At 48.4% G+C, this 27,120-nt stretch overlaps 3 protein-coding genes across 4 annotated transcripts; 1 reads left to right on the plus strand and 2 right to left on the minus strand.

The window, feature by feature from the left end:
- Window positions 1-429: 429 nt before the first annotated feature.
- TMEM231 (transmembrane protein 231) lies at window positions 430-8,763 on the minus strand. The gene is made up of 7 exons (XM_082229385.1): window positions 8,609-8,763; window positions 8,358-8,521; window positions 4,741-4,869; window positions 3,626-3,769; window positions 2,496-2,577; window positions 2,274-2,384; window positions 430-622 (listed from the first exon to the last, which is right to left on the minus strand). The coding sequence occupies exons 1-7, from the start codon at window positions 8,745-8,747 to the stop codon at window positions 447-449; spliced, it is 945 nt and encodes a 314-aa protein (XP_082085511.1). The 5' UTR covers window positions 8,748-8,763; the 3' UTR covers window positions 430-446.
- A 207-nt stretch (window positions 8,764-8,970) lies between these two features.
- On the plus strand, window positions 8,971-14,137 carry GABARAPL2 (GABA type A receptor associated protein like 2). Its single transcript, XM_082229418.1, has 4 exons — window positions 8,971-9,138; window positions 9,358-9,413; window positions 10,835-11,007; window positions 13,616-14,137. Exons 1-4 carry the CDS (start codon window positions 9,105-9,107, stop codon window positions 13,704-13,706), a joined length of 354 nt encoding a protein of 117 aa, XP_082085544.1. The 5' UTR covers window positions 8,971-9,104; the 3' UTR covers window positions 13,707-14,137.
- A 2,740-nt stretch (window positions 14,138-16,877) lies between these two features.
- On the minus strand, window positions 16,878-26,825 carry ADAT1 (adenosine deaminase tRNA specific 1). 2 transcript variants are annotated; one of them, XM_082229354.1, is made up of 9 exons: window positions 25,976-26,825; window positions 24,963-25,031; window positions 24,732-24,786; window positions 23,742-23,872; window positions 22,803-23,298; window positions 22,519-22,652; window positions 21,617-21,716; window positions 18,681-18,767; window positions 16,878-17,153 (listed from the first exon to the last, which is right to left on the minus strand). In XM_082229354.1, the coding sequence occupies exons 1-9, from the start codon at window positions 26,127-26,129 to the stop codon at window positions 17,021-17,023; spliced, it is 1,359 nt and encodes a 452-aa protein (XP_082085480.1). In that variant the 5' UTR covers window positions 26,130-26,825; the 3' UTR covers window positions 16,878-17,020. The 2 variants fall into 2 exon arrangements, with proteins under 2 accessions (XP_082085480.1, XP_082085481.1); XM_082229355.1 differs by lacking the exon at window positions 24,732-24,786 and having other exon boundaries at window positions 25,976-26,111.
- Window positions 26,826-27,120: the final 295 nt, after the last annotated feature.

Raw genomic sequence — 27,120 nt, forward strand, 5'->3', positions numbered from 1 at the left:
ACCAGCTAATGCTGCCTTCTTGGAAATGCAATTTTATTGCTGCCTTTTCATACGGCTGTGTTTGTTTCTATGTTAAAATCCCTATGTAGGATTACAACAACAGGGGATTAACCAAACCTGCAAGCCTGAAATTCAGTGCAGAAATAACAAAACACAATCCATTATAAAAGTATTAAAGAGAATGAATTTACTTAAAACAGTGTATCTCATTATCAACTGAAGCTCCTTCAGCCACTATATGGGTGTGTGCAGATAGTGTTTCATATACAACTGAAGACAAAATGTAAGGCAGCAAATTAGGTTCCCAATGTGCTGCTCACATAGCACTTCAAGTGGAAATACTTGGCTCAGAGAGAACTGAAATACAGAGTTCTGTTCACTCTTGCAATAAGCCTTGATCACAAACACACAGGTGCCTCCTCATTTAGGTATTTTTAGGAGCATGTTCAGGACTGGTGCTCTTTATATGACAATCCAGGGGGAACTGGTGTCACTGGTACTGTGCTTAGCACTTGATTCTGGAAAAGGAAGATTTTTATTCTTTCAAAAATCCAAAGAAAGATCAGCAGGATGGCAACATACTGAATCCAGGCAAACTTAATCATCTCCCAGAAACCTGGCTGATATGTAGCAAGAGTCAAGGAAAATTTGATTTTCAAGTGTCTTCACACAAGTTCAGAATACACACCTCAAACACGTATGACCAGCAAAGTGAGAGATTAGATCTGCATCTAGAAGAAAGGTGGTTGAGAACACTCAATAAACAATAGGAGACACAAGGAAAACTCCCATCCCTATGTAAGTACAAGTTACGAACATAAGATGAGCCTTCTGTAACAGGTCAACAGCTTATCTAGTCCAGAATCCTGTTCTCAAAGTTGCCAAGCAGATGCGTGTGGGAAGCCTGCAAGCTAGACAGCAGTGCAACACGCTGCTCACTTGTGATTCCCAGCAATTGTATTCAGAGGCATAATGATTCTGAGAGTGGAAGTAGAACATAGTCATCAAGGCTACTAGCCACTGATAGTCTTGCCCTCCATGAATCTGCCTAATTCTTTAAAGCCATCCAAATTGGGGCCCATCACTGCCTCCTGTGGGAGCGAGTTTAATGATGTGCTGCGTGAAGAAGTATTTTCTTTTATCGGCCGTGAATCTTCTACCATTCAGCTTCACTAGATGCCCATGAGTTCAGGCGAGAGGAAGAAAAACTTTCCTCTATCCACTTTCTCCATGCTATGCATATGCTGCACCTTTCCTCAGCGGAGTTGCTCCATCCTCTCTATCATTTTGGTTTCACTTTTCTGAACCTTTTCCAAATCTATACTATGCTTTTTGAGGTGAGTTTGTCAGTTCTTATTTTGTCTATTAAATTTACATCTCTCATCAATGCCATCTGCCTCAGTACCTAAGATTTAATTCATACCCTAGGATCTCTCCTATACTTCCTCTACGAAGATATAAATAATTTATTCAACTTCTCCACCATCTCATACTCTTTTGACATACATTTGACTCCTTTGTCATGCTGGCATACTCCTGTCCCTCAGGGTACCTTTCCTGATCTGTGATATACACTCCAGTTGAACTTCTGATATAGTGCTTTTAAACAACTCCCAAGGATTTTGGAGTAATTTGACCCTCTTGACTTTGCCTATCAGCTTTCTTTTTACCAATACTTACATTTTAGGGACATTTCCTTTTTTGAAGTCAAAAGTGACTGTGTGTTGGACTTTCCTGGCAACTGACTAATAGCGCTATGGTCACTGTTCCCAACTGGTTCAACAACACTTACATCTTGCACAAGGGTGCTGGGCACCATCAGATCCCAGGTCACTGTCCCCTCTGGTTGATTCCATGACAAACTGTTTAGGGCACAGTCATTTAAGGTATCTGGAAATTTTATCTCTTTGTCAAGACAGGAATACATATGTAGCCAGTCTATGTGATGGTAGTTGAAGTCAACCACAGCTACAACATTTCCTATTTTGGATGCTTTCTTGATTTCATTCCTCTACACAAGATAATCTTCTTTCAATCAACCACCTTTGGTGGTCTACAGTGACACCACCTTGCCTCCAGGCAAGTTTCATGGAATTCTTCATCAGGCATTCTTCTCTATGGGTCCAAGCCAGCAGCTACATTCTCCACATTCAGATTGTAGCACACTACCTACCAAGTGCCATGATTGCCAAGCACAGCTCAAAACAGCTTCCACCACTTTCATGCCAGACTGAGACCAAGCGGGCCAAACTACAACCACCTGGTAGCCAAAGGATATAGGATCAGTTCCACTGGGTAGTGGATGGTTGTCTGGACCACAAACGGTGCATCAGGTGCTCTTCCAACCACCCAGATAGGGCCGGGACCAGACAAAATTGTTGTGACTGCAAAGGAAACAACAAAGACCTTGTAGGCATTTGGTCATAATTCTGAAGTAGCTGGTGAAAAACAAGTATCAGTAAACCTAGAAAAGACTGTGCATAATGCAAACTCACCATTCCTCTCCTGATATGCTGCAACAATGTTCACAAGATCATAGTCCTGAGCAAAAGGGCTTGTACCATTGATCACAGATACCTGTCACAGTGAGAACACTTTGTATTAAAAAACAAGAACAGACATGTTGGGGCAGACAACACAAGATAAGTCTCAGGCAAGAGATAAGAGTTATGCAGACCAGAAGGGCACGTGCCTGCTTCAGCCCTAACAATACCCCTTCCTATTCAGGTTAGACTTGAATAAAGCCTCAGCGCCTAGGGCTTGCCGATCGAGAGGTCGGCGGTTCGAATCCCCGCGGCGGGGTGCGCTCCCGCTGCTCGGTCCCAGCGCCTGCCCACCTAGCAGTTCGAAAGCACCCCCGGGGGCAAGTAGATAAATAGGTACCGCTTACCAGCGGGAAGGTAAACGGCGTTCCGTGTGCGGCTCTGGCTCGCCAGAGCAGCGTTGTCACGCTGGCCACGTGACCCGGAAGTGTCTTCGGACAGCGCTGGCCCCCGGCCAATAGATGTGAGATGGGCGCACAAACCCCAGAGTCTGTCAAGACTGGCCCGTTCGGGCAGGGGTACCTTTACCTTTACCTTTAGGGACGCGGGTGGTGCTGTGGGTTAAACCACAGAGCCTAGGACTTGCCGATCAGAAGGTTGACGGTTCGAACCCCTGTGACGGGGTGAGCTCCTGTTGCCCGGTCCCTGCTCCTGCCAACCTAGCAGTTCGAAAACACCTCAAAGTGCAAGTAGATAAATAGGTACCGCTCCAGTGGGAAGGTAAACGGCGTTTCCGTGCGCTGCTCTGGTTTGCCAGAAGCGGCTTAGTCATGCTGGCCACATGACCCGGAAGCTGTACACCGGCTCCCTCGGCCAGTAAAGCGAGATGAGCGCAGCAACCCCAGAGTCGGTCACGACTGGACCTAATGGTCAGGGGTCCCTTTACCTTTACCTAGGTGAACGCTATGTGAAATTAGTATCTCCTCTGCTGTATAACCTGAATATCAAACAGTGCACATTTCACTGGCATGATCACACTTTGCAATTAGTGCATGACTCCAGCAGCATCAGTTGCAGTGGAAAAGACATCACAAAGGGCAACAAAACTGCTTGAAAGGACTGAAATGTAAAAGGCCACTCACATTATATCTGCTGTCCAGCCCAGTATGGCTAAGCGGCTGCCTTTGGTGAAGCTTCAGGTCTCCGCTCACAAAGACCTTTGACCCTGGCACAGGGGAAGAGGCCTGCCAAAAGGCCATGCACTGCATCACCAATGTAGACATTCTCTGAAATGGGAGCATAGAGGGGGAGAGAGAGAAAAGGAAAGGTTTAGGGCTCAGCCTTAGTCATTCTACAAGTGATACAAACACAACAACACTCAGAATACCAAAGCTTCCTATTTGGTAGGCAGAGCATTGGGCGGGATGTATGTAAAACAAATGATCAAAACAATCAAATATAGAAAAGGAGGGAATAGAAGAAGAAGAAGAAGAGTTTGGATTTGATATCCCGCCTTTCACTCCCTTTAAGGAGTCTCAAAGCGGCTAACATTCTCCTTTCCCTTCCTCCCCCACAACAAACACTCTGTGAGGTGAGTGGGGCTGAGAGACTTCACAGAAGTGTGACTGGCCCAAGGTCACCCAGCAGCTGCATGTGGAGGAGCGGAGACGCGAACCCGGTTCCCCAGATTACGTGACTACCACTCTTAACCACTACACCACACTGGAATACAACTTTTTAACTGATGGCCTGCATTATGTATTGCATTATGCATTAGGACAGCACCTAAAAAAAAAAATACTTATAGCATGAACTTAACCAAGCAATAAAGAACACATGTAGTGTCCCAAGCAAGTCCTTCCATGAAATCGCATCTCTTCCCTGAAGCGTGTGGCCCAAAGTCCTCTTCCCCTGCTGCTGAGAGTCACCAGTGGGCCAGCTGCAGCTGCACATGACCCATCAAGCCCTTTCTTGGCACATGCAGCATCCCCGCCTCCACAATAGCCAGCATAAAACTTCTTTCAAGCTTAATTGCAGTTTGTGTGCATGTGTCACAGCTGGGGAAGGGAGGCTTAACTCCTCCCAACCATGACCTCCCCTCACCAAAAAACCTGCATAGAAAGCTGTTCTACTAGCTGAGCATGAGATACTGAGTAAATGAAACAGCAGCCGCCATCATCACAGCAAATAAGAGGATTAGGCTGCCTGTCCTCAAACACTGAGTGGCACCTAGAAAGCTATGGCTTGTGGCACTCACCTGCAACTGATAGGTAAATGTCAGAATGAGCTGGATCCCAACTATTTGCTCTGTAGCTTGAAGTGGAAGCTCCAGGCGAAAATTTAACAGGTCCATCATTCCATCTTGATTTGAGTCTTCCTCTCTAGCCTAGCAAGCATAACAGGAACTTTTATTAAAGCAAACTTCTTAGCAATAATTTCAATTACATGTCAGCTACACAGATACGACGCCAGGTAAAGAGGAAACACGCACCCCAATACAGATGCTAGATTCAATAGAGGCCAAGGTGCCTGCACCAAAGCACCGTTGCAATGGCAGAATACAGCCACCTACAGGATCATGCAAAACTGATGATAAGCCCAGGTCAGATGGGAGATGCTCAATACTCTTTGCCAAAGGTTTCCCCTTTGCCTTTGCTAGGGAACTTGGAGTAGGCCCCCACCTGCCCAGACCCTCTGTTCTGGCCTGGCCACAAAAGGCTCAGGTTCAAATTGGTCTCTGAGGCAGCCTTCAAGTCATCCAGTTTAATGCTGGTTGTTCAGAGTAAGTTTGGGATTTGGGGGCCTCCATAATCATGTCAGATTTGCTGAAATCAGTGACCTAGAAGCCAAAGACCCATGGAGCAAACTGACTCTCCAGATGTTACAGGACTCTCATCAAGGGGTGATGCCAGCAACATCTGGAGAGTCACTGATTTCCCATCAAGATCTATGGCCTAATTAACCAGTGGCATGACAGCCATGAGCCCATTTGCTCTCAGGTACTTCCTCCCACTGCTTCATTAGCAAGTCTCCTGCTGTAGGCAGACAAAGCAGAGCACAGACACTTTTTGCCTCACACCAACAGACAAACAGATTCATTTTAAAGGACTATGTTGTGGCAGCAACCATCTCCGTCTTGGCTCACCCAGTGCAGTCATCCTAGGTGGTGACTGCCCTAGGAAAATAATAATAATAATAATAATAATAATAATAATAATAATAATAATAATAAATTTTATTTATATCCCGCCCTCCCCAGCCGAAGCCAGGCTCAGGGCGGCTAACAACAATCAAATAATCAAAACAGTAAAATAGTTACACAATCTAAAAATATTTCATTATAAAAATTAATTAAATCAAATTGAAGGCAACCAATTAAGCAAAATTCTGTGCAGGTTGCCAGAGGAGGGAGTCAGGCTGCGCCCTGACCAAAGGCCTGGCGGAACAACTCTGTCTTGCAGGCCCTGCGGAAAGATGTCAGGTCCCGCAGGGCCCTAGTCTCTTGTGACAGAGCATTCCACCAGATTGGAGCCGCAGCCGAGAAGGCCCTGGCTCTAGTTGAGGCCAGCCTAACCTCTCTGAGGCCTGGGACCTTGAGGATGTTATTATTTGCAGACCGTAGGTTTCTCTGTGGGGCATACCAGGAGAGGCGGTCCTGTAGGTACGAGGGTCCTAGGCCGTATAGGGCTTTAAAGGTTAAAACCAGCACCTTAAACCTGATCCTGTACTCCACCGGGAGCCAGTGCAGCTGGTATAGTACCGGGTGAATGTGATCTCGCAGCGAAGACCCCATAAGGAGTCTCGCCGCGGCATTCTGCACCCGCTGGAGTTTCTGGGTCAGTCTCAAGGGCAGCCCCACGTAGAGCGAGTTACAATAATCCAGTCTGGAGGTGACCGTCGCATGGATCACAGTGGCTAGGTCAGGGCGAGAGAGATAAGGGGCCAACTGCTTAGCTTGGCGGAGATGAAAAAATGCCGCCTTTGTTATAGCTGTAATCTGCGCCTCCATAGAGAGGGAGGTATCGAAGATTACACCCAAACTCTTAATGGACGGTGCTGGCACTAATTGCACCCCCGCAAGAGATGGGAGTTGCCCCCTCAATCCCATATCGTCCCGCCCCAGCCAGAGGACCTCTGTCTTCGAAGGATTTAACTTCAACCAGCTCCCACGTAACCATCCAGCCACAGCTTCCAGACATCTGGGCGAGAGCTAGCGGATGCAATGGAGGCCGAGAAGTAAGACTTCTTAGCGGCCTTCACTGCCATCTCATAGGTTTTCATAAAAACCCTATAAGATGTGCTTGAGGCTCCGTCACGGGCACCCCGCCATACTCGTTCTAGCCGTCTGAGGTCCCGCTTCATTTTCCGAAGCTCCTCAGTAAACCAGGGAGCCCGGTTTCTGCAGGGTCGCAGAGGGCGCTTAGGTGCGATCTCATCGATGGCTGCCAGGAGCTGGGTATTCCAGCCCTCAACAAGCTCAGTCAATGAGTCGCCAGGGGGAGCAAGGCTTGACGGAATCTATCAGCCTCTGCGGGCGAGCGCAAATCGGCTCGCCACCTAAGCAGGGTGGGGGTGGAAAGTCAATCCTGGCTTTCAGAGCGTAGTGATCAGACCATGGCACCTTCATCGAAGGAGACATGATCACATCTATACCGGCGCCAAAGATCAAATCCAGCGTGTGGCCTGCTTGATGTGTGGGGCCCGAAACAAACTGGGAGAGCCCTAGTGTCGCCATGGAAGACACCAGGTCCAGAGCCTGTGAGGAGGGAGTGGCATCAGCGTGGAAGTTGAAGTCTCCCAATACCAATAGGTTAGGAAACTCCAAGGCCCAGCCGGCCACCGCCTCCAGCAGGCCTGAAAGGGTGGCTGCTGGTGCGCTAGGTGGCCGGTACACCAGCCAGAAGCTCTCCTCGGAGCCCCACACTAGGCCAACACATTCAATGCCGGGGATCGATGGCGATGATAGAGCCCTGAAAGAACAATCTTCCCGGATTAATACTGCCACCCCTCCCCCCCGGCCCACAGTCCGTGACTGGTGGAGGACGGAGAAACCCGGGGGCGCCATCTCTCGTAAAGTGACAGTTACCCCTTCGCGCACCCAGGTCTCCGTCACACAAGCCAGGTCAACCCCCTGCGAGATAAAGAAATCTCGCAGGGTAGCGGTTTTGTTGCCTATAGACCTGGCATTGCACAACACCAGTGAAGGAGGTGAGTAATCCTTGCTCACCCTACCCTCGTCTCTCGGGATGGGGCGCAGATTGGAAGGGGTACGAGCATATCCGTATCTCGATCCCCTTCGCCTATAACATCTGCCCCCACCGCCATACTTGAACCCCACTTGAAGCCTCGATTACCCACTTCCATGATTTTGCAACACACTCTATGGATAAAATCACTCATCTATTCAACTTGCGAGCCACAGCTTTGACCACAGAGCCAGTCTGAGGTGTCAGAAATTCAATCATCTCCAACTTCAATCAGTGTCACTTTGTTTCATCCTCTGATATGGGAAACGTGCACTCTGATTCAAACAGGAGAGAACTGGCACCAATGAACTGGCTACCAGCAGCAAATTGGGCAAAAGTTTACCCTCAGCCTTTCATCGTAGAGAGAACATACTGTACTGGGAGGTGGGGCGGGGGTTCCAGCTGGGCAAAGAGTCACTCTTTTGTGGCTGTAGTTTCTGTCAACTCCTAGCCCGCAGAGAGCCTGAGCTCAACAGTCACCATCGTCAACGCTGCTCGTGCCCGGCTCCTATTTACCGGCGGATCTAAAGGGCTACTGGAGGGAGGGAACCCGTCCGCGGCCGATGCCCTTAGATGCCCACTGGCCGCCCCAGCAAGAGGCACTTTGCATGCGCTCAGAAGCGCCTACCGAGACGAGCGGGACGCGCAGGCGGTCGCCTAGGAGGCGGTTGCAGGCGGGAAAGGAGCTCCAGCCCACGAAGTCGCCGCCCTTCATCAGCCCCACCAGCAGCACCTCGTGCCGGAAGCGGACGCTCGGCTGCTCCGCGTAGCTGCTCCGCTTCAGCCAGAAGCCTGGAAGAGAAGAAGCAGCAGCGCCGGTCAGAGGGAAGGAGAGAGCAGGACCGGGAAGGGACGCCCTGGTGCCCCTCCGCTACCCACCGTGGCTCCGGTAGGCCACCAGCAGCGGCGGCACGTATGTGAGCACGCCCAGAAGCAGCAGCCCGAGCGCCGTCAGCGAGCACAGCGCGACCCGATGCCGCCGCCCGCCGCTCTCGGAGACCACCTCTAGCCAGGCCATGGCAGGCGACAGCCCGTCACCCGGGCAACGGCCGCGAGCCGCGCGCCACTGCGGGTCAGGCGCTGTCAACCAATCAGCGCGGGAAGGGCGCGAAGATGTATGCGCGGAGGGCCGGGCCTCGCGACGTGACCACTGCGCCGTCCCGCTTCGCCCCACCTTCTGGAAGTCCTGGCTCCCGAGTGGTTGCCGGGAAACGGTGAGCCGGAAGTCCCGCCCGCCGTGCCGTAGTGGTGGCTGCTGCTGCTCGTCGTTGTTGTTGTTGTTGTGACGGTGGCACTACGGGCCCGACGGACCGAGAGGAAGACCGACAGGCCGGCCCCTCCCTTCCTTCCCCCGCCCGCCCGCCGCACCGGCGCCATGAAGTGGATGTTCAAGGAGGACCACGCGCTGGGTGAGGGGCCAGGAGGAGGGAGGCTGCCGCCGCCGCCGCCTTCTCCAGGGATGAGGCCTGGCCTGGTCCCCGGCCTCGGGGGGAGGGGCGTCTCTCTCGCCACACGCGCAGCGCCGCGGGGCGGGGGGTGGGAAGGGCGGGGCGGGGGCGCCGGGCTCTGGCGCCGGCCGGAGTCTCTCTCGGCCCCTCCTGACGCGCCTCCCTCGTTTGTCTCCGCAGAGCACCGCTGCGTGGAGTCCGCCAAGATCCGGGCCAAGTACCCTGACCGCGTCCCGGTAAGTCTCTCGCGCCCGCTACTTCGCCTTTCGGGGAGGAGGCCGGAAGGTCCGCGCGGGGTGGGGTTTCGGTGGGCTGGGCTTCTTCAGCATCGGTGCAGGTTGGCTCCCGTTCGAAATCCGCCCTGCGGAAACGAAGCAACAAACAGCCTGTTTGGCCCGAGCATCTTTCCCATTTTCTGTCCGCCCAGTGCCTCGCCCGGTTGGTAGGAATCTTTGATTTAGGTCTGTAAAGCGGAGGGAGGGAGCGAGGGAAGACATTCCCCTGGATCTTCCATTCCCGGCATGAGCTGGGGTATTCAGTCATAATAAGAGCAAACAAGCAAACGGGTTCCCCTTTATGTGGATGTATACAGAAATTCAGATATTCTGAGATTTAGTTGTACCAAAAAGGGGGAACTATAATCCTCCCAAAGACCATATGGTAATGTTGTTTGATTGTCTTAAGGATAACTTATCACAAAAAGGCAAGGGAAATAATAAATTGTTAACAGCTGCTAGAATAATATGCTAGAATTGGAAAAATATCATTTACTTTTCCATAGATTCTTGGCTACTCAAATAACAGTTTGCACACTGGCCAAACAGATGCTCCAGTAGGAAGCCCAGGACAAGGATATGGGAGCCATAGTCCTCTTCCCACTTGTGATTCACCATATCTTTTAATCAAAGGCCTAAGGCCTGTGCTCCTGGTGATACACATAACCACTGTGGCTAGTAGCTATTGATAGCTATATTCATCATCAATTTGTCTAAATTCCATTTAAAGCCAGCCAAGTTGGTTACCATCATAGAACTGCAGAGTTGGAAAGGACACCAAGGGTCATCTAATCAAACTCCCAGTGATGTAAGAATCTTAACTAAAGCATCCATGACAGATGGCCATCCAACCTCTGCTTAAAAACCTCAAATGAAGGAGGATCCGCCACAACATATTGTGGGAGCAAATTCTATCGCTAAACTATGGATTATGTGCAGAAGTACTTTTTTTTTTGTCTGTCCTATATCTTCTAGCATTTAGCTTCATCGGATTACCCCTACAGGTTTCCAATATTGAGAGAGTGGGAAACAATGGAAGTTCCAAACACCTCATAGAACACATGGCTATGATCTAGCCTTAATGTCATCAAGGATTATGTGACACTGGCTGTATCAGAGCCCTCCAGGAAAGGATATGGTTGGGGCAGCCACTGATTGAAGTTTGGGAAAAGGCCCTTGTGGCTTAACCTTGAGTGCCAAAGTCCTCCCTCCCTTTGCATTTCAGAGAACTGAGAAGAGGTTGTGACATGCTGTGGCTGGCCTTGTCTCTCATTTTTTCTGCTGAGCCTCTCCAACTGCCATTGTGTATATTGTCCTGGTGTTAATGTTCTGATGTATCCTGTCCCCCTCCATTTTATCCCTCTCCATTGTCCTTTGGGCAGGTGATTGTTGAAAAGGTCTCAGGCTCTCAGATTGTTGACATTGACAAGCGGAAGTACCTGGTTCCATCTGACATAACTGTGGCTCAGTTTATGTGGATCATCCGGAAGAGGATTCAACTGCCATCTGAGAAGGCAATATTCCTCTTTGTAGACAAGACTGTCCCGCAATCCAGGTGAGGATCTTCCTTCTTCAAGGACAACAGCTGCCGTTTCTCATGGAAAACAAAGCTGATGGCCAGCTGTCTAAAATGGCATGGTCCTCCAGGGCACTTTAGCTTGTGTCCTGAAATAGCTGTTTCCAGTCTTTGCAGTTGTATGTTCAATGTGAAATTGGCTTCTTCACTCCAAGGGAAAGGAAGTGGTTTGCAGCCTCAGCTGAGATGATCTAGGGCAGGGGTGATTAACATGTGGTCCTTCATACATTGCTAAATTGCAATTCTTATCACCCCTCACTCTTAGTCATGGTGGCTTGGGCTGAAAGGAGTTGTAATCCAGCAATATCTGGATCGCTAGATATTTTCCATCTCTGATGGAAGTATGAATGGAGTATGAATGACTATTCATTCCTCAGCGGAATCATGGGTGGGGAGAGTGCTGTTGCATCCAGGTCCAGCTTCAGAGCTTCCCATAGGCACTTGGATGCTAGGCTAGATGGGCTTTTGGCCTGATCCAGAATCAGAGTTGAAATGGACAATGAGGGTCATTAGTCCAATCCCCTGAAGTGCAGGAATATTTTGCCCATAACCCTGAGATTGAGAGTCTCATGCCCTACTGACTGAGACAGCTCTTATATTCATATAATTGTTTGTAAGCTGTCCGGTTCCTGGCGAGCTATGCTTGTATCATACACTCATAGCCAAGCAGTGAGAGATTGCCCAGGCATCTCCTGAATATTCTGCTTCCATTAAGAGAGGTGGGGAACTCTTGGTCCAAAGACTGGATCCATCCATCCTTAGGACCTCTGTATCCAAGTCTTGGTGTCCTTTCCTCATCCTAGCCTTGCCCTTCCTGTGCACTGTGATACCCCCACCCCATTCAAGAAACACATTCTCACTGCAATTAGGCTTTCAGAAAGCTTTATATTGACTCTAATAGAAGTCTGCTGCCACCACTCCACAGCCTGTGTGGGGATAAAATCTTCATGGAATGTGCAGCTTGTCAGAGAAGGAGTTAACCTTTTCTGCTCCTTCTCCTTTCTGGTAACTAGGGTTGAAATAAAAGCTTAAATCTCTATTTCTAGCTAATTGCTACAGGTGGAGGGAGGAGGGCAAGGTGGTTCTCCCCGCTTTTGCCTTGGCTGCAGCTTCCGCTGGCTAAGAGGGAATGTAGAAATATGCTCCCCAGTTTTAAGAAAACAAGTAGTCTTTAACCCTTTTACTTTAGTCATCATAAGGGCAAGAATTTCTTTTGTTGTGGGTTATAGCAGCAGTTTTCCTCCAGTGGCCCATGGCTGCAGCTTATACTGGGCCAGCTCTGTGTGTATGTGGTTTTCTTATTCATGGATATCCCTCCTGCCTTTCTTCTGTTCTGGAACCTGAGGCATCATACAGGTGGGCTCATATATTGATTTTCCTATGGGGGTGCTACTGTAGTCTAACTATATCAGGCTATGTATAGCTGAGTTTTGTTGAGTTGTGGTGTTCTAATCTTCCTCCTCAACTCTCCAACAAAGTGTCTGATTATAGAATTAAAACATTTAGTGCATTTTCCTCAGACAAGATACTTTTTCTAAACCATTTCTGCTCCTTTTCCTGTTTTGCTCCAGCCCTACCCCAGCAATCCATAACTTTTGCTTACTGCAGCCAATGTCTGTTCAGAGACAGAACTAGTGTTAATTACAGTCATGAAGAAAAGGAAATTACTGTGCTAGTTTAGAATACACAAATGTTCCTACTTTCAGAGCAGCGTGAATAGCAGAGCTCAAGTTGTGTACACAGGAATATGCAAGATCACTCAGGTGGACACAGTGCTTGCTATAGAAAAATCTGTAATGCTTGTAACTGATTTGGGGAGTAGAAATGTTTACTCTTTTTCTTTAATCTCTCTGCCATTTTTTCCTTCAAAGTTTCCCTTACTCACATGGAATAAGGCTGAGGAATACATCTTCCCCAAACCCTAGTATTAAGTCAGAAGTTAACCCCTTATGCCAAATTCATGATGTTAGAGGATCAGTATTTTATGGTTTTAATTAATTCAATCCTATGCCTGCCTACTCAGAAGTAAGCCCACTAGAATTCTGTAGGCATAACTTCCAAGATTGCACCCCAAGTATAGATCTAATGTGCTTCTGTTCATTTATTTTTGCCAGGCTTTTTTTTTAACCTTCATATTTTTATTAGATTACAGATTGAATTTCTCAAGAGGTAGATAACATTTTAATCTTTTGTCATGAACTTCAGTCTTTGTAAAATGTTGCAGCTTAACAGGAATTTATATTGAGCTTAATACCAGAACAGTCTCTAAGCAGTTTACAAAAAGACAGCAAATTATTTACACACACAATATAAACACCAGAAGATAAAATACCCATAACCTCCTGAACCAGAGTGCTATCCCTTCCCCTCTCTTGCTAAGGGATATTCTGATAACATTCTGCTACCAGAAATTCTAGAGGCTGCAACTGGTTATAGTAATCATTACAGACACACATGGTACAAGTAGAAAAGGTCCTGTTTAAAGAATTGCCTGGGCTTCCATTCAGTTTGCATTCTGTCTTAGTTGCTATGTAGACTCCTTTGATACCTTAGCAACTTCCTCACTGTCTTATCTTCTTACCTTTAGCCTGACAATGGGACAGCTTTACGAGAAGGAGAAGGACGAGGATGGCTTCCTGTATGTGGCCTATAGTGGAGAAAACACCTTTGGCATCTGATTGCATCTCCTTCCCTCTTGTGTCTTGTAAATAGCCTCTTGTTTGTGATCATGACCCCGGGGCACATCCTGCATCTGTCACTGGGTTGATTTAATATATGGATAGATTTTTGTTAGCCTGGTAATTTATGAAAGTTTTATTTCCCCATTGCACATTGTACTCATAGCTGTAAATTCCATAGACTCTCTCCTCTGGGACACATATACTGACATTATTTAAATACTGAAGCAAGGTAGTTGAGGGATTAAAGTGAGGGGGGGAGGGGGATTTTGAAATGAAGGTTTGGCTAATTATTAATTATTACAGTTTCATAGTAAGGGCGCTTCTAGATTGTTACAGACAGTCTCAAGATGCTAATATGTTGATTTTGGCTAGTGTCTTCCTCTTGATGAATTTTGCTAGAGGAAACTGATTAAAATTCCTCTCACAAATGTGTTTCAGTTCTATGTTACTTCAGCCTCACTTTCTAACACACAGTATTACGAGGTCAAGTTTTCAAGGGGTGAGCCTGCGTCTGTCCTTTGGCATAAGCTGTGAGCACTGAAGCAGCTGCTTTTGCAGATCTAGGCATTTCTCAGACTGTGAGAAGACCTCCAATAAGTTGCTTCACACTCTTCCTCTTTAGGAGCCAGATAAGTTTCCTTGAGCTTTTGGTGAGGGACTTTGAAGAGTGATCGGACAGGACTTCCCTTTGTAGGATTATTTAATATCTGGAGACAGGTCCCTGCATTCCTTTCTTTAACAAGGGGTGGTGGAGGTGGACAGTCTTATTTTTATAATAAAGGTAAAGGGACCCCTGACCATTAGGTGCAGTCATGGCCGACTCTGGGGTTGCGGTGCTCATCTCACTTTATTGGCCAAGGGAGCCGGCGTACAGCTTCTGGGTCATGTGGCCAGCATGACTGAGCCACTTCTGGCGAACCAGAGCAGCGCACGGAAACACCGTTTACCTTCCTGTCGGAGCAGTACCTATCTACTTGCACTTTGACGTGCTTTTGAACTGCTAAGGTTGGCAGCAGCTAGGGCCGAGCAACGGGAGCTCACCCCATCACGGGGATTCGAACTGCCGACCTTCTGATCGGCAAGCCCTAGGCTCTGTGGTTTAACCCACAGCACCACCCGGTCCTCATTTTTTTTTTAAAAAAAAATATGTAACACAATTTTGCAGCTGTCAGCTGAATGCTACCCATGCCCAATTATTTGGCATTATGGAACAGTCTTATTTCCATTTTATTTGGAAATAAAATGGAAAATACATGGATGTATCTTTCAAGGTATACAATAGGCATGAGGCTTGCTCTGGCTATAATTCTTGATTGACAAAGGCTAATCAATAACCATGTTGTGGTGATAGTATTCAGAGTAAAGACAGATATATCCAGCTACAGTCATGGAGGTGGTCATATTTGCTCTCCACATCCAAAAAGCAGGTAGATGCCAGATGTAGCCAATTCTGTTGTAAGCACACCTTAACAATGTCATGGAAACTAGCATTACATCACATGTTATTAGTCATCTATCCGGCTTGGTGGGTACCTTGTTTATAATTAACAAGGAGGCAGCCAACTATGGCAGATTGGATCAATTAATTACGTTGGTTTTCAGTGAATAAGCAGGATAGGCATGAGGAAGTTTCACAAGCCCTGTGACATTCTTCACCTCCCCCAAGGCTGCATTTACAATGATGGCTGGCCCCATAATCCTATGCAGTAATATGTTGGCACTCATGAGAAAATCAGGCCGCTCTTTAAATCTTTGAGGCGTGAGCTGGCCTCCTTCCCCTTCCTGCAACAGCAATGGACTTCCTCTCCTTGGTGTTCATCCCCTGGTGCCTTTGTTGCACAGGTCTATCAATTACACTCACCTCTATGAGCCATACTAAAACACAGCTGTGTAATCCATTGCTGTCACAGGATACATTTTCAATAATGCATTCATCCTCACAATCCAGTTTAGACAGTTGCTGTGCTGACCTCAAAATTCTCTAAAAGCTGATAAAGCTAAATGGAATTGTTTAGTATACAAAGTAGCCTAGCTTGCTTCAGTAGAACAACTCCTAAATGGCTTATTTGAACAGCACTAGGCTCTTGAGCCAGAGAAAACAAACATGGGACCCTCCAGATTGTTGCACTACTACATGGTCAGTGGTAAAGGATGACTGGATTGGTCCAGCAACATCTGAGGGCACACTGATGACCCCTGCTCTAAGCATTTATGTTTGAGCTCCAACCAGTTCAAATAACCAGCATGCAATAGTCACTTTCAATCTGTCCTGTACAGTAAGACCGCAATCTATGCTGGGGTTATGTTCCAGGAATCACACCTAAAGCCAAAAATCCTGTACAATCAAAACACATTGGGTGCAACAGTGGGTGGGATTGCCAAAGTCTTTTTTTTTTATTCATTGCAAAGTGCATAAAGCTGAATGCACACAAGTTAAATGTGCATAAGTTGCAGGCTTACTGTACTTAATAAGTTTCTAAAACTTCTGTCAACAAAAGCCTAAATAATAACTTCTTAAAATGAGTATACAATTAAAATTATTCATATCGAGCACCAGAACTGCAAACATTACACAATTGGAGATCCCACTTTTTGTCTACTACAGTTAATTAACAATAGATTTGCAAAGAACTGTTTGCAATCTCAGCCTGACTTGATAACCTCAGTCACACCCAAGTTACAGAAAGACAATAATAATAATAATAATAATTTATTATTTGTACCCCGCCCATCTGGCTGGGTTTCCCCAGCCACTCTGGGCGGCTTCCATAGAAACCAAAAAAACACTAAAATATCATACATTAAAAACAGAAAAGACTATGCTGAGACAATTAAGTAACAGGGTTCATGGGCTGCTACCTTGTTTTAGTACAGTGGTACCTCGGGTTAAGTACTTAATTTGTTCCGGAGGTCCGTTCTTAACCTGAAACTGTTCTTAACCTGAAGTGCCACTTTAGCTAATGGGGCCTCCCGCTGCTGCTGCACCGCCGCCGCCACGCAATTTCTGTTCTCATCCTGAAGCAAAGTTCTTAACCCGAGGTACTATTTCTGGGTTCGCGGAGTCTGTAACCTGAAGCAAATGTAACCTGAGGTACCACTGTATGCCCTTTTGTTAAAATGTAAAGGGTGGTGGTGGCTAAGTATGTAGCAGTCGTGGTGATTTAAAAATAAGTTTCAAGAATATTTATCTTTCAAGTTTCAATCATTGCAGCGCTCTGCCTGTCAGTCACAGGGAGGGACCAGTAACACCCCACCCCCTAGGTGAGGCAGTCTTGCCTCTGAGCCAGGTGTCACAGTGCAACTTCCTCCTCTCACGTGAAGTGCAGGTAATCACGACTGTTCCTCACCCAGCAGCCCAAAGCTTGGCTGTGCAGTGCTTTCCAGGCTTCTTGGTAACTGGCAGCGGCTTCCTTATACTCCCAGTAAGTCTTTAATTTCTTCTCTCTGAGGAGAAACAAACAGTCCCAGAATGGGTCACTGTCCTGCCTTGCTCCCCCCTCCCAGCTCTTTGTAAACAAAGGATATCATCACCACTCAGGCCACGCTTAGCCCAACAAATAGCAAACATTCAACAGCCACACCAAAACTTCATGGCCAAGGGCTGCAATAAAACGTTTTGGTGTAGAAACGGTCACAAGCAGCTCTGCCTGTGTTTGCCTTGCAAGGGAGAGGCCCGGAGGAGGCCATATGAACACCCACAAAGTGGGACACTCAGCTTGTGCACATACCACCTACTTGGCAAGTTGCTGAAGGTGGAGGGTAGCAGGATAAAATGAAACTTGGTGTTTTTGCAGGGACTGGAGTAGGCTGTTGACAGCTTTGCCTGTGTTTTGTGGGAGGGGATATCTGCGGACATCTGAAAGGCTGTGAGGCAGGCTGAGGCCAGAACAAAAGCTTTGCACTCAGCCAATGTGTATTACGTAACCATTTTTTATTTATTTTTAAAGCCATGCAGCTGCTGCCCACCATAGAGTATCAAAACACCAACTGTATCCAGCACACAAACTTGTGTCCAGCCCTGCTCTTGCCAGCAACTTTGCTGAAGAAGGGCAGGTTTTGCTCCTCTCTGGGCACTCTGTGGCTGAACAAGAAGGGAAGTTAAGCACCCAAGGTGAACAGGGCAGAGGCCCACTGTCCTCAGCAGCTCCTGCCCCATCAAAGTGTGCAGGAAGAAGACCAAGCTACCTGAATATAGAAATACTGCCCCCTCCTGCCCACAGGGAGGGACAACCGTGTCAAATCAGAACCAACTGCCTGGGCACCAGTCTCTGCCTCAAGGGTACAGAGAGACAGGAAACAGGCAAAGTGCAAACAAAACCCCAGGAAATTGCAAAACTAAGCAAAGCCCAAAATATGTTTGAGGAAGGAGAAGTTATGCAAGCAGCATGGGGGCCAGCATTCCTCTTAGTACACACAGCACATCTAGGCAGCCCGCAGAAGCAGGTGCTGGCTGGAGTGTGGCAGAACAGGGAAGATGAGAGCCTGGCCCTGGAAGTGTCTGCACGCAACCTCAATACAGCCAAAGCAAACATAGCATTAATGCAAAGATTGTAAGACACCGCAGGGGAAAGCCATTCAGTACAGGGAGATGCAGCTAAACGGGAAGTGGGTAGCATACAGGAGGGAAAGCTTGGGAAAGAACAATGATATGGTGTTTTCTATTAGAAAGACAGGATACAATCCCCATAGAACTGAGTTGCAAAACTGTGGCTCATAGCCTTGCTGCAGGCGGCCTAAAGGGATGGAGCAGTACAAGGCGAGAGATAAAGAGCTAAACAAACTCAGCAGTCCTCCAAATGCCAGCTGCTTTGGACTTTAGCTCTGTCCACTGGCTCACTTTTCCCATTGGTCAATTTACCTTTCAAAGGAAAAAGTTGCCAACCCCATGGTGGTACAGGGAGAACATGGGGCCCTCCTGCTGTCGGAGAAGTGGAGCATGGAGCAGTTAAAAGAAAGTGGGAAATTCCTCACCTGAGAGTTTTTGGCAGTTTTTCCTGTGGAATGCTGGCCGCCAGCTTCAGGAATGCATGAAAGAGTTCCACCTTGCAGATTTGAGACCTATCGGCAACAGAAGACCAAATTCTGATCATAAGTCTCATTGCAAAAGGAGACAAGGGTGCCAGCTTGTTGGTTGAAGTGCTGCTTTGACAAGTTTCTGTCCCCAAAGGCCACTGCAAAAAAGCTTCTTGCAAGACCTCTGCTTTTTCAGAAATTGATATCTGCAGGTTGACAGGGATTCGTAACACCTAATGCCCAAAGGAGACTGGTGCAATTGGCAATCTATGAGGGAATCTGCCATAATAAGGCTTTTTTCCTTGTGTGAGTGTAAGAAGAGGCTCAAGTTCTTATGATAGTTATATTAAAAAAAACCTTTAAAAAATAGAGGCATGCTGCCTAAGGATTGAGAAATTTAAGTAACTAAAACTGCCTGGATTTATCTGTTGAATTAGCACAGCATCCCGCCTCCCCAAAATCAGATGACTGGGAAAGGTACACAAATAGCATCATGAGGATGATGAGTACATTTATATTCCAAGGAGTTCAAGATGGTGTACATCAGGGGTTCCCAAAATGTGGTCCATTGGCCTCCAGTGGTTCCGTAGCTTCATTCTGGTGGGCCTGTGGATTTGTGGTTGATGATGGGAGATGGCACACCAGAATGGGCTTTTTCTGTGGTGGCTCTCTGCTTGTGGAATGCTCTCCCCAGGGACGCTCACCTGGTGCCTTTGTTACATGTCTTTAAGCCCCATGCAAAACCAGTCCTCTTCTTCCAGGCCTTTGTTTAATTAAACCATCCATGGCCTTTTAAAGTTTGTTTGTTACTATGTTATGTTTTTTGTTTTTGTTTTTATGTTGTAAAGTGCCCTGTGTTGGTACATCATCATCACCATAGTCTCCCAAGTCTTAGTCCAAGGCTGTGCCCACTACAACACACTGGGTCGTATTTCCCACTTGCTTCTCAACAATGTTTATGTCTAAAATCCAGGAGTTGTAGCTATCCTGCCTCATAAGACTCCCATTTCTGACTATGCTTTCTCACGTGGGGCTGCCAAAACTGAACATGGTATTGATTCTTGATTCTTTTACATGTCATTATTAATATAATTAGTTAAGTAACTTATTTTTTATCTACTACCAAAAAAGTATCTAAGCAACTTAAGGAAAGATTAAAAGCCAAAAAGAAAAATTATAAAACAATTCCAATAAACTACAAACAAACCCAGCAGAAAAGCAACAACAAAAGCTTCAGCAACAATAATTTTTCATTCAACAGGCGATCAACCAGCTTGTCACAATCCATCAAAAGCCTAGGAGAAAATGACTTAATTTTTAACCTGGTGTCAAAAGGATTTTAATGATGGTGCCAGGACAGACCTCCATAGATGGAGAAGCCCCCCCAAAAAACTTTGCCCTTGTTGCCACCCACAGGTGAAGGCCAAAGGGTCTGGAAAGTTTGTATTGAGAAAGGAGTTCTGAAGGATATTGGGATCCTGAGCCATAAAGGACCTTCCAGGTTAAAAGCAGCACTTTGAAATGTGCCAGCAGCCGCTGCAGCTATGCCAAGTGTTATATGATCAGCCTGTCTCAAGCCTGTCAACAAGCCTGTAATGAAATTACTCTGGCCCTTAGCAACACACATGCCCCTTTTCACTGGGGCCGAGATTCCCTTCTAGGATGACTGCAGGTAACTCAGCCCCCTGGGACAGATTGTATGTCTTGGGGATTATTTTCTACTTCATGTATGTTAAGCGTGCCAACTCTGTTGCCTGGTTCCTACGCGCACACATACCTCATGTGTCTTGCTTGGAATGCTACTGTCCTGAGCAGATTTGAAGAAAACACCGCCCTCACTCCCTCATTAATCATCACCATCTCTCAAGGTTATGTCGCCACTCCCAGTATAGATCCTTGTAGGGCCAAAGTGCTACACTCCGACACCTCCCCTCACCCTGCAATGACAACTGTCCACCCTCTTCTCCTCAGAGGATCTTTGTCTCCTGGGAGGCTGTAAGCTGATCAGCTGCTGACTAAAAACTTTCCCTTGAGATGCCAAGCCTCCTTCCCCATTTCCTTAGAAGCTGCCCAGTAATAAATGGTCTCATTGTCTATGCAGCTGGTATTGTTACGATTACAGCTGCAACACTTCAGGCTCCTGCTCCACACTGTGGAAGATTTCTTTCCAGGGTGATTCCAGCCAATTTGGGCCACCCTCCGTGTTCATTTGCAGCTCATGTAAACTGTGTGTCTCAGGCATTATTTTTCATTTCATGTATGTTAAGTGTGTCAGTTCTGTTGCTTGATCCCAGCGTTTAGACACACATACAAACACACACACACACACACACACACACACACGGAGAATGCTTCACAGCCCACTTGGCCACAATGACTTTCAACAGCGGGAGGCATGTTGATGGCATACTACTAGACAAGATGGCAACATGCCTCTGATTACCAGTCGCTGGTGGGATCCTGAGTGGGAAAATGCTCTGTTTGTGCTTGGATCCTACTTGTAGGCTTCCCTTTATGGCATCTGGTTGGCCACTGTGAGGACACAGCGCTAGATGGGCCATCTTTGGCCTAATCCAGCTCTAGGGCTTTTCTTACGTTCCTATGGCAAGACCAAGCAACTGACCTGAATCATTTATCACTAATGATAAGGAAGTTAAAAACCGGACAAAATGTCTGCTATGAAACCAGTTCAGAAGAAGCAGGGTGGGGGTGGTACAGAATGAAGTCAATTGAAAGAGTCAGGCTCTTGTGGTTTGAGACTCACCTCTTCTCTGAAATTCAACAAGTCTGGCTCACTCAGCGCGCACACAGAAATCATCCGAAGGACTGCATCTGCCTCTCTCTCACACACACCCCACTACCTAGCTGTGGCTCCTGCCACCTGTGACACACACCTGGACTTTGGGCTTCCAATCACTTTCTTGGTTGACCCCTGCTTGAAGCCATGTGAAGTGACATCGAGTGGATGCTCCGGAACAGCACTCCAGCTGATAGCTGGGAGGAAAGAGAGGAAGGAGGAGTCACTTGCCACAAAATATGCAAGGGAAACACTAAGTGCCATCCTGTAAAGCCCCCAACTCAGATGGTTATTCTTTTGCAGACAGCCCAACAGACGGTGGCCTTTGCTCCTACCACTGTTACCAGCTGTGGATCACCAGCTTCGCCTTTTGCTGCCCCAATGCCTGCAACCCTATCACTAGGCAGTAACACAATGGCATCTTTCCCCCTCCCTTAAAACCCCCAGCTCATAACCAGCCATCTAAACAAGTGCTTTGGCCATATCCCCGAGAAGGCGGCGGTGGCCCAGGTATGCGCTGACACCAAATGCGCACACATTGGTTAGCTACTGCCTCTCCTTTTCCTCCTTTCCCTTTCTCCTACCTGGTGATTTTATTCCCTCCAGTGCAGCCTTCTATTATTACAAACTGCAATTTTATCAGTAATGTTTATTTGCTCTGCCGATAATATCTGTTTATCCATCGTCAGCCAAAATACCCAGGGAACTTCCAGAAGGAAATCTATTGCTCCCCACTCTACCCCCACCTCCAAGTTTCCTTCTCATAAAATTTTAGAGTTGGAAGAGATCCCAAGGGTCATCTAGTCCAACCCCCAAAATGCAAGTTGGTCTCTTTGGTTAGATGGCAACATTGGAATTGCCCTCAGACTTTTATGGCTCTGGTAATGCATACAAACAATAACAATTCCCACAGCAGGGTCTCCCTGCTGCCACCTCCAAGCAAGGGAGGGGGGGGCGGAAAGCCCAAGCACCCTCATAAACACCCCTGGAGACACCCACCTGCCCCACAGGGCACCACCTTCCCTTGGTTGGCCTGGACTGCTTCACGGCTGTGGATGAAGCCCAGCTGGGACTGCAGGATTTCCACCTCCTGAACTCGGAAGCCATCTGGCAAACACAAAACAGGCAGACCCCTGGGGGGACAGAAGAGCACAACCACCATTCAGCAACACGGCACTATCCAGTGTTTTGAATAAGGAAACAAGCATGATCCCCAGAAGTAACTGCAATGGGCTGCTCCACCCACCTAGCTAATACCCTCCCCATCCTCACAACTTGCTCACCTTGCAACGAGGGCCCTCTGCAGGGCCTCCTGGCTGTAGGGACAACGGCCCACAACCATGGCTGAAAAGTAGATGGGCTGCTGGAGGAAATGCATCAGGAGGGCTCCCTGGCAGCCAAGGACATTCCAGCGCAACAGCTTATCGCTGCAAGACATGGAGGCTGTCTGGGCCCCACGGCCTGGCTTGATCCGTAGAAGCCCCACGGTGTGGTAGTCGCCACCTGGCCGCTGGGAATCCCCTGCCTCTCCCAGGACACACTTGGCCCCAGTTCGGTGGACATCCACCACTTTGGTTCCTACACGGTCCTCAGCAGGGAGCTCAGCACCACAGACTTTTTGTCTCTTGGGGAAATGGTCAGCTGCCATCTCTTCAGACTCCCTTTCAGCTGCCAGAGGCCCACAGTCACTGATGCCCCTCTTAGCTGCCTTTGATGGCTTCAGGGGCTGGCAAGGCTGTGCTTCCACTTCCAAGACTGGGATAATTGAAGCATCCCCACCTAGAAGAAATGGGGGGTGGGCTCTTAAAAGACAAAGACAAGCAGGGGCTCTCTCCCACAGAGGAAAAATTCCCTGGAGCAGAGAACCCATTCTCTTTTGGGGTGAGGCAACCACAGCTGTACAGTCTTCCAAGCATGCTCTCCTCATTAATTTGTATAATGGCATTAAGATACTGTCCGTTTATTTTCAATCCCTTTCCTAACAATGCATAGTGTAGCATTCACCCTTTTTATAGCTTACCCACAGTGAGTTTCAGTTACCTTTATATCCAGCCCAGTGGCTCAGTGATATGCTGGGCTATTTGGCAGCCAAGCTCTTTCACAATTTCACTGCAGGAACTTACCCCCTCCACCTCCACCAGGCTACCACCTAGCTCCAAGGGAGGCCACCAAGGGCAGGGGAGAGATTCCCCCAACCAAAAGAGCTGTTCTCGCATACTCACAAGGTGTGTGGCTGGAGAAAAAAATAAAGGTGATGTGTGGTTTGAGAATCCACTTCCCTTCCTCCATTCCTGGATGGAAGATGCTGGGCTCTTGGCACACAGCTGCCAGCCACAGCTGGTGAAGGAGGTACCTGGGGGCAAGAGGACAGCTGCTTTACAAGAGACATCACCAGCAGTACCCCTTCTGGGGGCACCTGAATCTAATGCGATCCTCCCTGGGACTGCTGAGAAAAACTGCCACTTCATTTGCGTGTTTTAATTTGCATTTATGAGAGTTCTGCAAGAACCTGATGTTAGAGGGCACTCCTTGGTGAGAGAAGCATTCCTATGGGGAGGCTGTGCATGACTAACCTATCTTCTGATGAAAGCTTAAGTTAGGGGAGGACAACCTAAGCAGGGTGAGCTGCTACCCTAGAATGCAGGCTTATATCATTAGGTGGGTCTGCTAGCATACTGTTGGACTCTGTCATTGGGATGTATCTGGAAGATGGTCCAGGATGTGTCTGGAAGATGGTCCAGATACTCAGCAGAGATGGTCTACTCTGGTTCTTGACGACTATCCCCGAGTTGCCAATCCCCCTATTTTGGAAGGGTGATTGAGATGGTGGTGGGAACACACCTGCAGGCACTGTTGGATGAGATGAATCTGCCAGACAGAAACACTTTTTTATGTCCATTGAAAACTTATTTCTCCCCACAAGCTTCCCTCAATTAGTCCATTCTATTTCTGCAACTTTTAATTTTGGTTGACTTTGTGTTCTTAACTTTGCTTTGTAATTTGTATACCGTTTACAAATTCTTAAAATAATTGATCAGCCAATTCAAGCAGGTCCTGCTCTTTTCTCAGATGCATTGCAGGTAGGAAAAGTGCAAGGTTTAGCTGGCTTAAAGGGCCACGGAGCTGGAATAAGCAGGCCCCCAAAGAAGCTGCCCATTCCAGGGAATCTTCCAACCCCTGCCCCCGAGTCCACCCTCAAGCTCATTGCTCACCTCTGGAAGCTCCTCTTGGCCACCACTTCGGCATGGCTGTCATTGAGGATGTCTCCTGTAGAAGCACCACCACCAAAACCAACAGAGTAAGCCTGACACGGTTCCTCTCCAGGAGGAAGCCAAGCATGTAGCCACACCAGTGTGCAGCTGCCCTTGCTCCATCCCAAGGGGCTTGTGAGGAGGGGGGGCCTAGCTCAGTGGCATCCAGCAGGTGGGAAGGGGGCTGCTTACCAGTCTTCCTCATTTCTGACTGCCCAATGCATTTCGTTCCAGTTCCCATGGCAACAATCGCCTTTATTTCTGAGGGGGGAAATATTGGTAGTTGGAAGAGGGACAGACAATGTCCGCAGCAGGGTAGAGAAAATTTTGGGTTGGGCTTCACCCATACAAAGCCAGGCTCAGGAGCAGCAAGGCTGAAGCAACGACAGTTCCGCAGTTGCCTCTGCAGTGTCTTACCCTCATTTCACACACGCACTTCTTAAGTCCCAATAGATGATGGTCCCATGAAAGTTATTTCTTGTTATTCCTCAGGGTTGGAGGCACAATGGGACAGTCTACCCAGCCTCCCTAGGAAGGGAGTTCCAGAGCCTGGGTGCTGCCACTGAGTGCAATCCCCTGATCCCCTTTAGGGAAGATACCAAATCACCCACAGCTCTTCTCTCTCTTCTTTATTCTAGAACCAAACACCCTGGCTTCACAGAGAGGCTCACTTATTTTTTGCAGGGGCCGGAGGGGGTGGACAGTGAAACCCCTCTCCTGAAAGTCTTAATGCTGGGGGGGGGGGTTGATATTTATACGGGATAAAGTAAACAGGTCCTAATCCACTGAAAGCTTTAATGGCAGTAACTGGCACAAGTGTTCTGAAACAGACAGGAAGCTCTTGAAGCATTGGAATCAACACCCTAATCCCAAATGGAACTCTTCCCCCCAAGTATGCCATCCTCTCCAGTCAGGGGGGAGGCGATCTGCCACATAAGCCAGGGACACAACTAGGGTGACTCACTTGGGGCAACCAAGTTCTGCTAGGAGGAGCTGAAGGCAGCAGCAGCCTCCTCGGTTATATCCAGCAGCACAGCTACCCCTGCAAGGCATATCGGTGCATCAGACAGACCCATGGAAATAGGCTGGGATGCTTAATAATCAAGAACGGCCACAGAAAGCTGGGACACCAAGGCGCCCCTTTGGTCAAGGCGCCTCCTCCCGCCGCAGAAGCCAGAGCCCACCTGGTCCTCTCCAAGCCTCACCTGCGCTCTCCACCTGCAGCACCGCCGCCAGCAGAGTCCACTCTCGACCAGCCGCCGGCTTCCCTTGCTTAGGCAGCCGGGCCTCGTAGTGGCTGTAGCACAGGGCGGCCACCTCGTCGGCGGTCCACATCCTTTGGGGCGGCGAGACGGACATCTGCCTCACTCCCTACCGGGGACCTACAGAGGTCGCGGGGCTCCAACTCCCAGCCGCCGCCGGGGATTGTGGTGCGGGATGCGAGAGAGAGACCGTCCAGCAGTCCCAGACCTGCCGAAGCGCGAGGCGGGCTCCTCCTGCTTCCCCTGCCCGGCCGAGCATCCCCGCTAAGAGCCTCGTCGCAACAGGCACCGACCGTCCCCAGGACCCACCAGGCAGAAGCTGCTACCGGCCAGGAAGTCAAGAACCGGCGGAGGCCGCCGGGAGCAAGACGGAAGAGCTCTGTGGCGACGGTGCCCCGCTCCTCTCTAGGAGCGCCGGGATCTAAGGAGGCGCCCTGCACACGCTAAGAGGTGCTCTCGCTCGGGGAAAATCAGAGCCGGTATGCCTCCCGCCGTGCCTTAGCGGCACTTCCGGCTCCCAGAGGGCCACGTGGGGCGACACCATAGAGACAGAGCCGGACAGAGCGGCTCTTCCCTTTAGCCGACCAGAAGCGGCAGGTGAAGGTTGCTATCGGGAATCCTAGAAGCAATAAGGTATAGAGTGACCGCTCATTTACCTGCAGGGTGGACTTCCTGGTTATTTTTTACATCACCTCGGGCGACCCAGGCATTTCAGAAGAGCATCACGCGCTCAGCTCAAAAAACTCAAGCAGCTAAGCCCCGCTCCCCTGTGCTTTGAAGGGGCTACCGTGTGGCTTTCCGTTTATTTCCCAACTATTAAGTATAAAGGAATAAATCACTACCTGAAGACAGGGGAAGGCTCATGGGTTTTGTTAAAAGGGAACAGTGCTCATAAAATGGCAACATACTAACACCACAGGCCATTTCTCAGAAAGTAGCAACAAATGCAAGACAGCTGGAGGAATGCAACATAATAATAAATGCAACAGAAGGCGTCTGGAAAAGGCAGGTGACCTCAGCAGGGTGGACGGCCACTGCAAACTAATCGATGTTCTCTCTTGACATCCTGCCCCTTTCACTATATACTG

The sequence above is a fragment of the Podarcis vaucheri genome, assembly GCF_965113315.1.
Source record: "Podarcis vaucheri genome assembly, chromosome: 7".
Taxonomy (NCBI): Eukaryota; Metazoa; Chordata; class Lepidosauria; order Squamata; family Lacertidae; genus Podarcis; species Podarcis vaucheri.

Coding starts and splice junctions, on each gene's coding strand:
- TMEM231 (XM_082229385.1), bottom strand. CDS start 8,747: ATGGCCTGGCTAGAGGTGGTCTCCGAGAGCGGCGGGCGGCGGCATCGG. Junction 3,770..4,740: donor CATTTACCTATCAGTTGCAG/GTGAGTGCCACA, acceptor CTCCCATTTCAG/AGAATGTCTACATTGGTGAT. Junction 623..2,273: donor AGTGGAACTGATCCTATATC/CTTTGGCTACCA, acceptor TTGCTACATATC/AGCCAGGTTTCTGGGAGATG.
- ADAT1 (XM_082229354.1), bottom strand. CDS start 26,129: ATGTCCGTCTCGCCGCCCCAAAGGATGTGGACCGCCGACGAGGTGGCC. Junction 21,717..22,518: donor GGTGGTGCCCTGTGGGGCAG/GTGGGTGTCTCC, acceptor CTTTCCTCCCAG/CTATCAGCTGGAGTGCTGTT. Junction 17,154..18,680: donor AAACTGCCAAAAACTCTCAG/GTGAGGAATTTC, acceptor GTTTCTCCTCAG/AGAGAAGAAATTAAAGACTT.
- GABARAPL2 (XM_082229418.1), top strand. CDS start 9,105: ATGAAGTGGATGTTCAAGGAGGACCACGCGCTGG. Junction 9,139..9,357: donor CAAGGAGGACCACGCGCTGG/GTGAGGGGCCAG, acceptor TTGTCTCCGCAG/AGCACCGCTGCGTGGAGTCC. Junction 9,414..10,834: donor AGTACCCTGACCGCGTCCCG/GTAAGTCTCTCG, acceptor TCCTTTGGGCAG/GTGATTGTTGAAAAGGTCTC.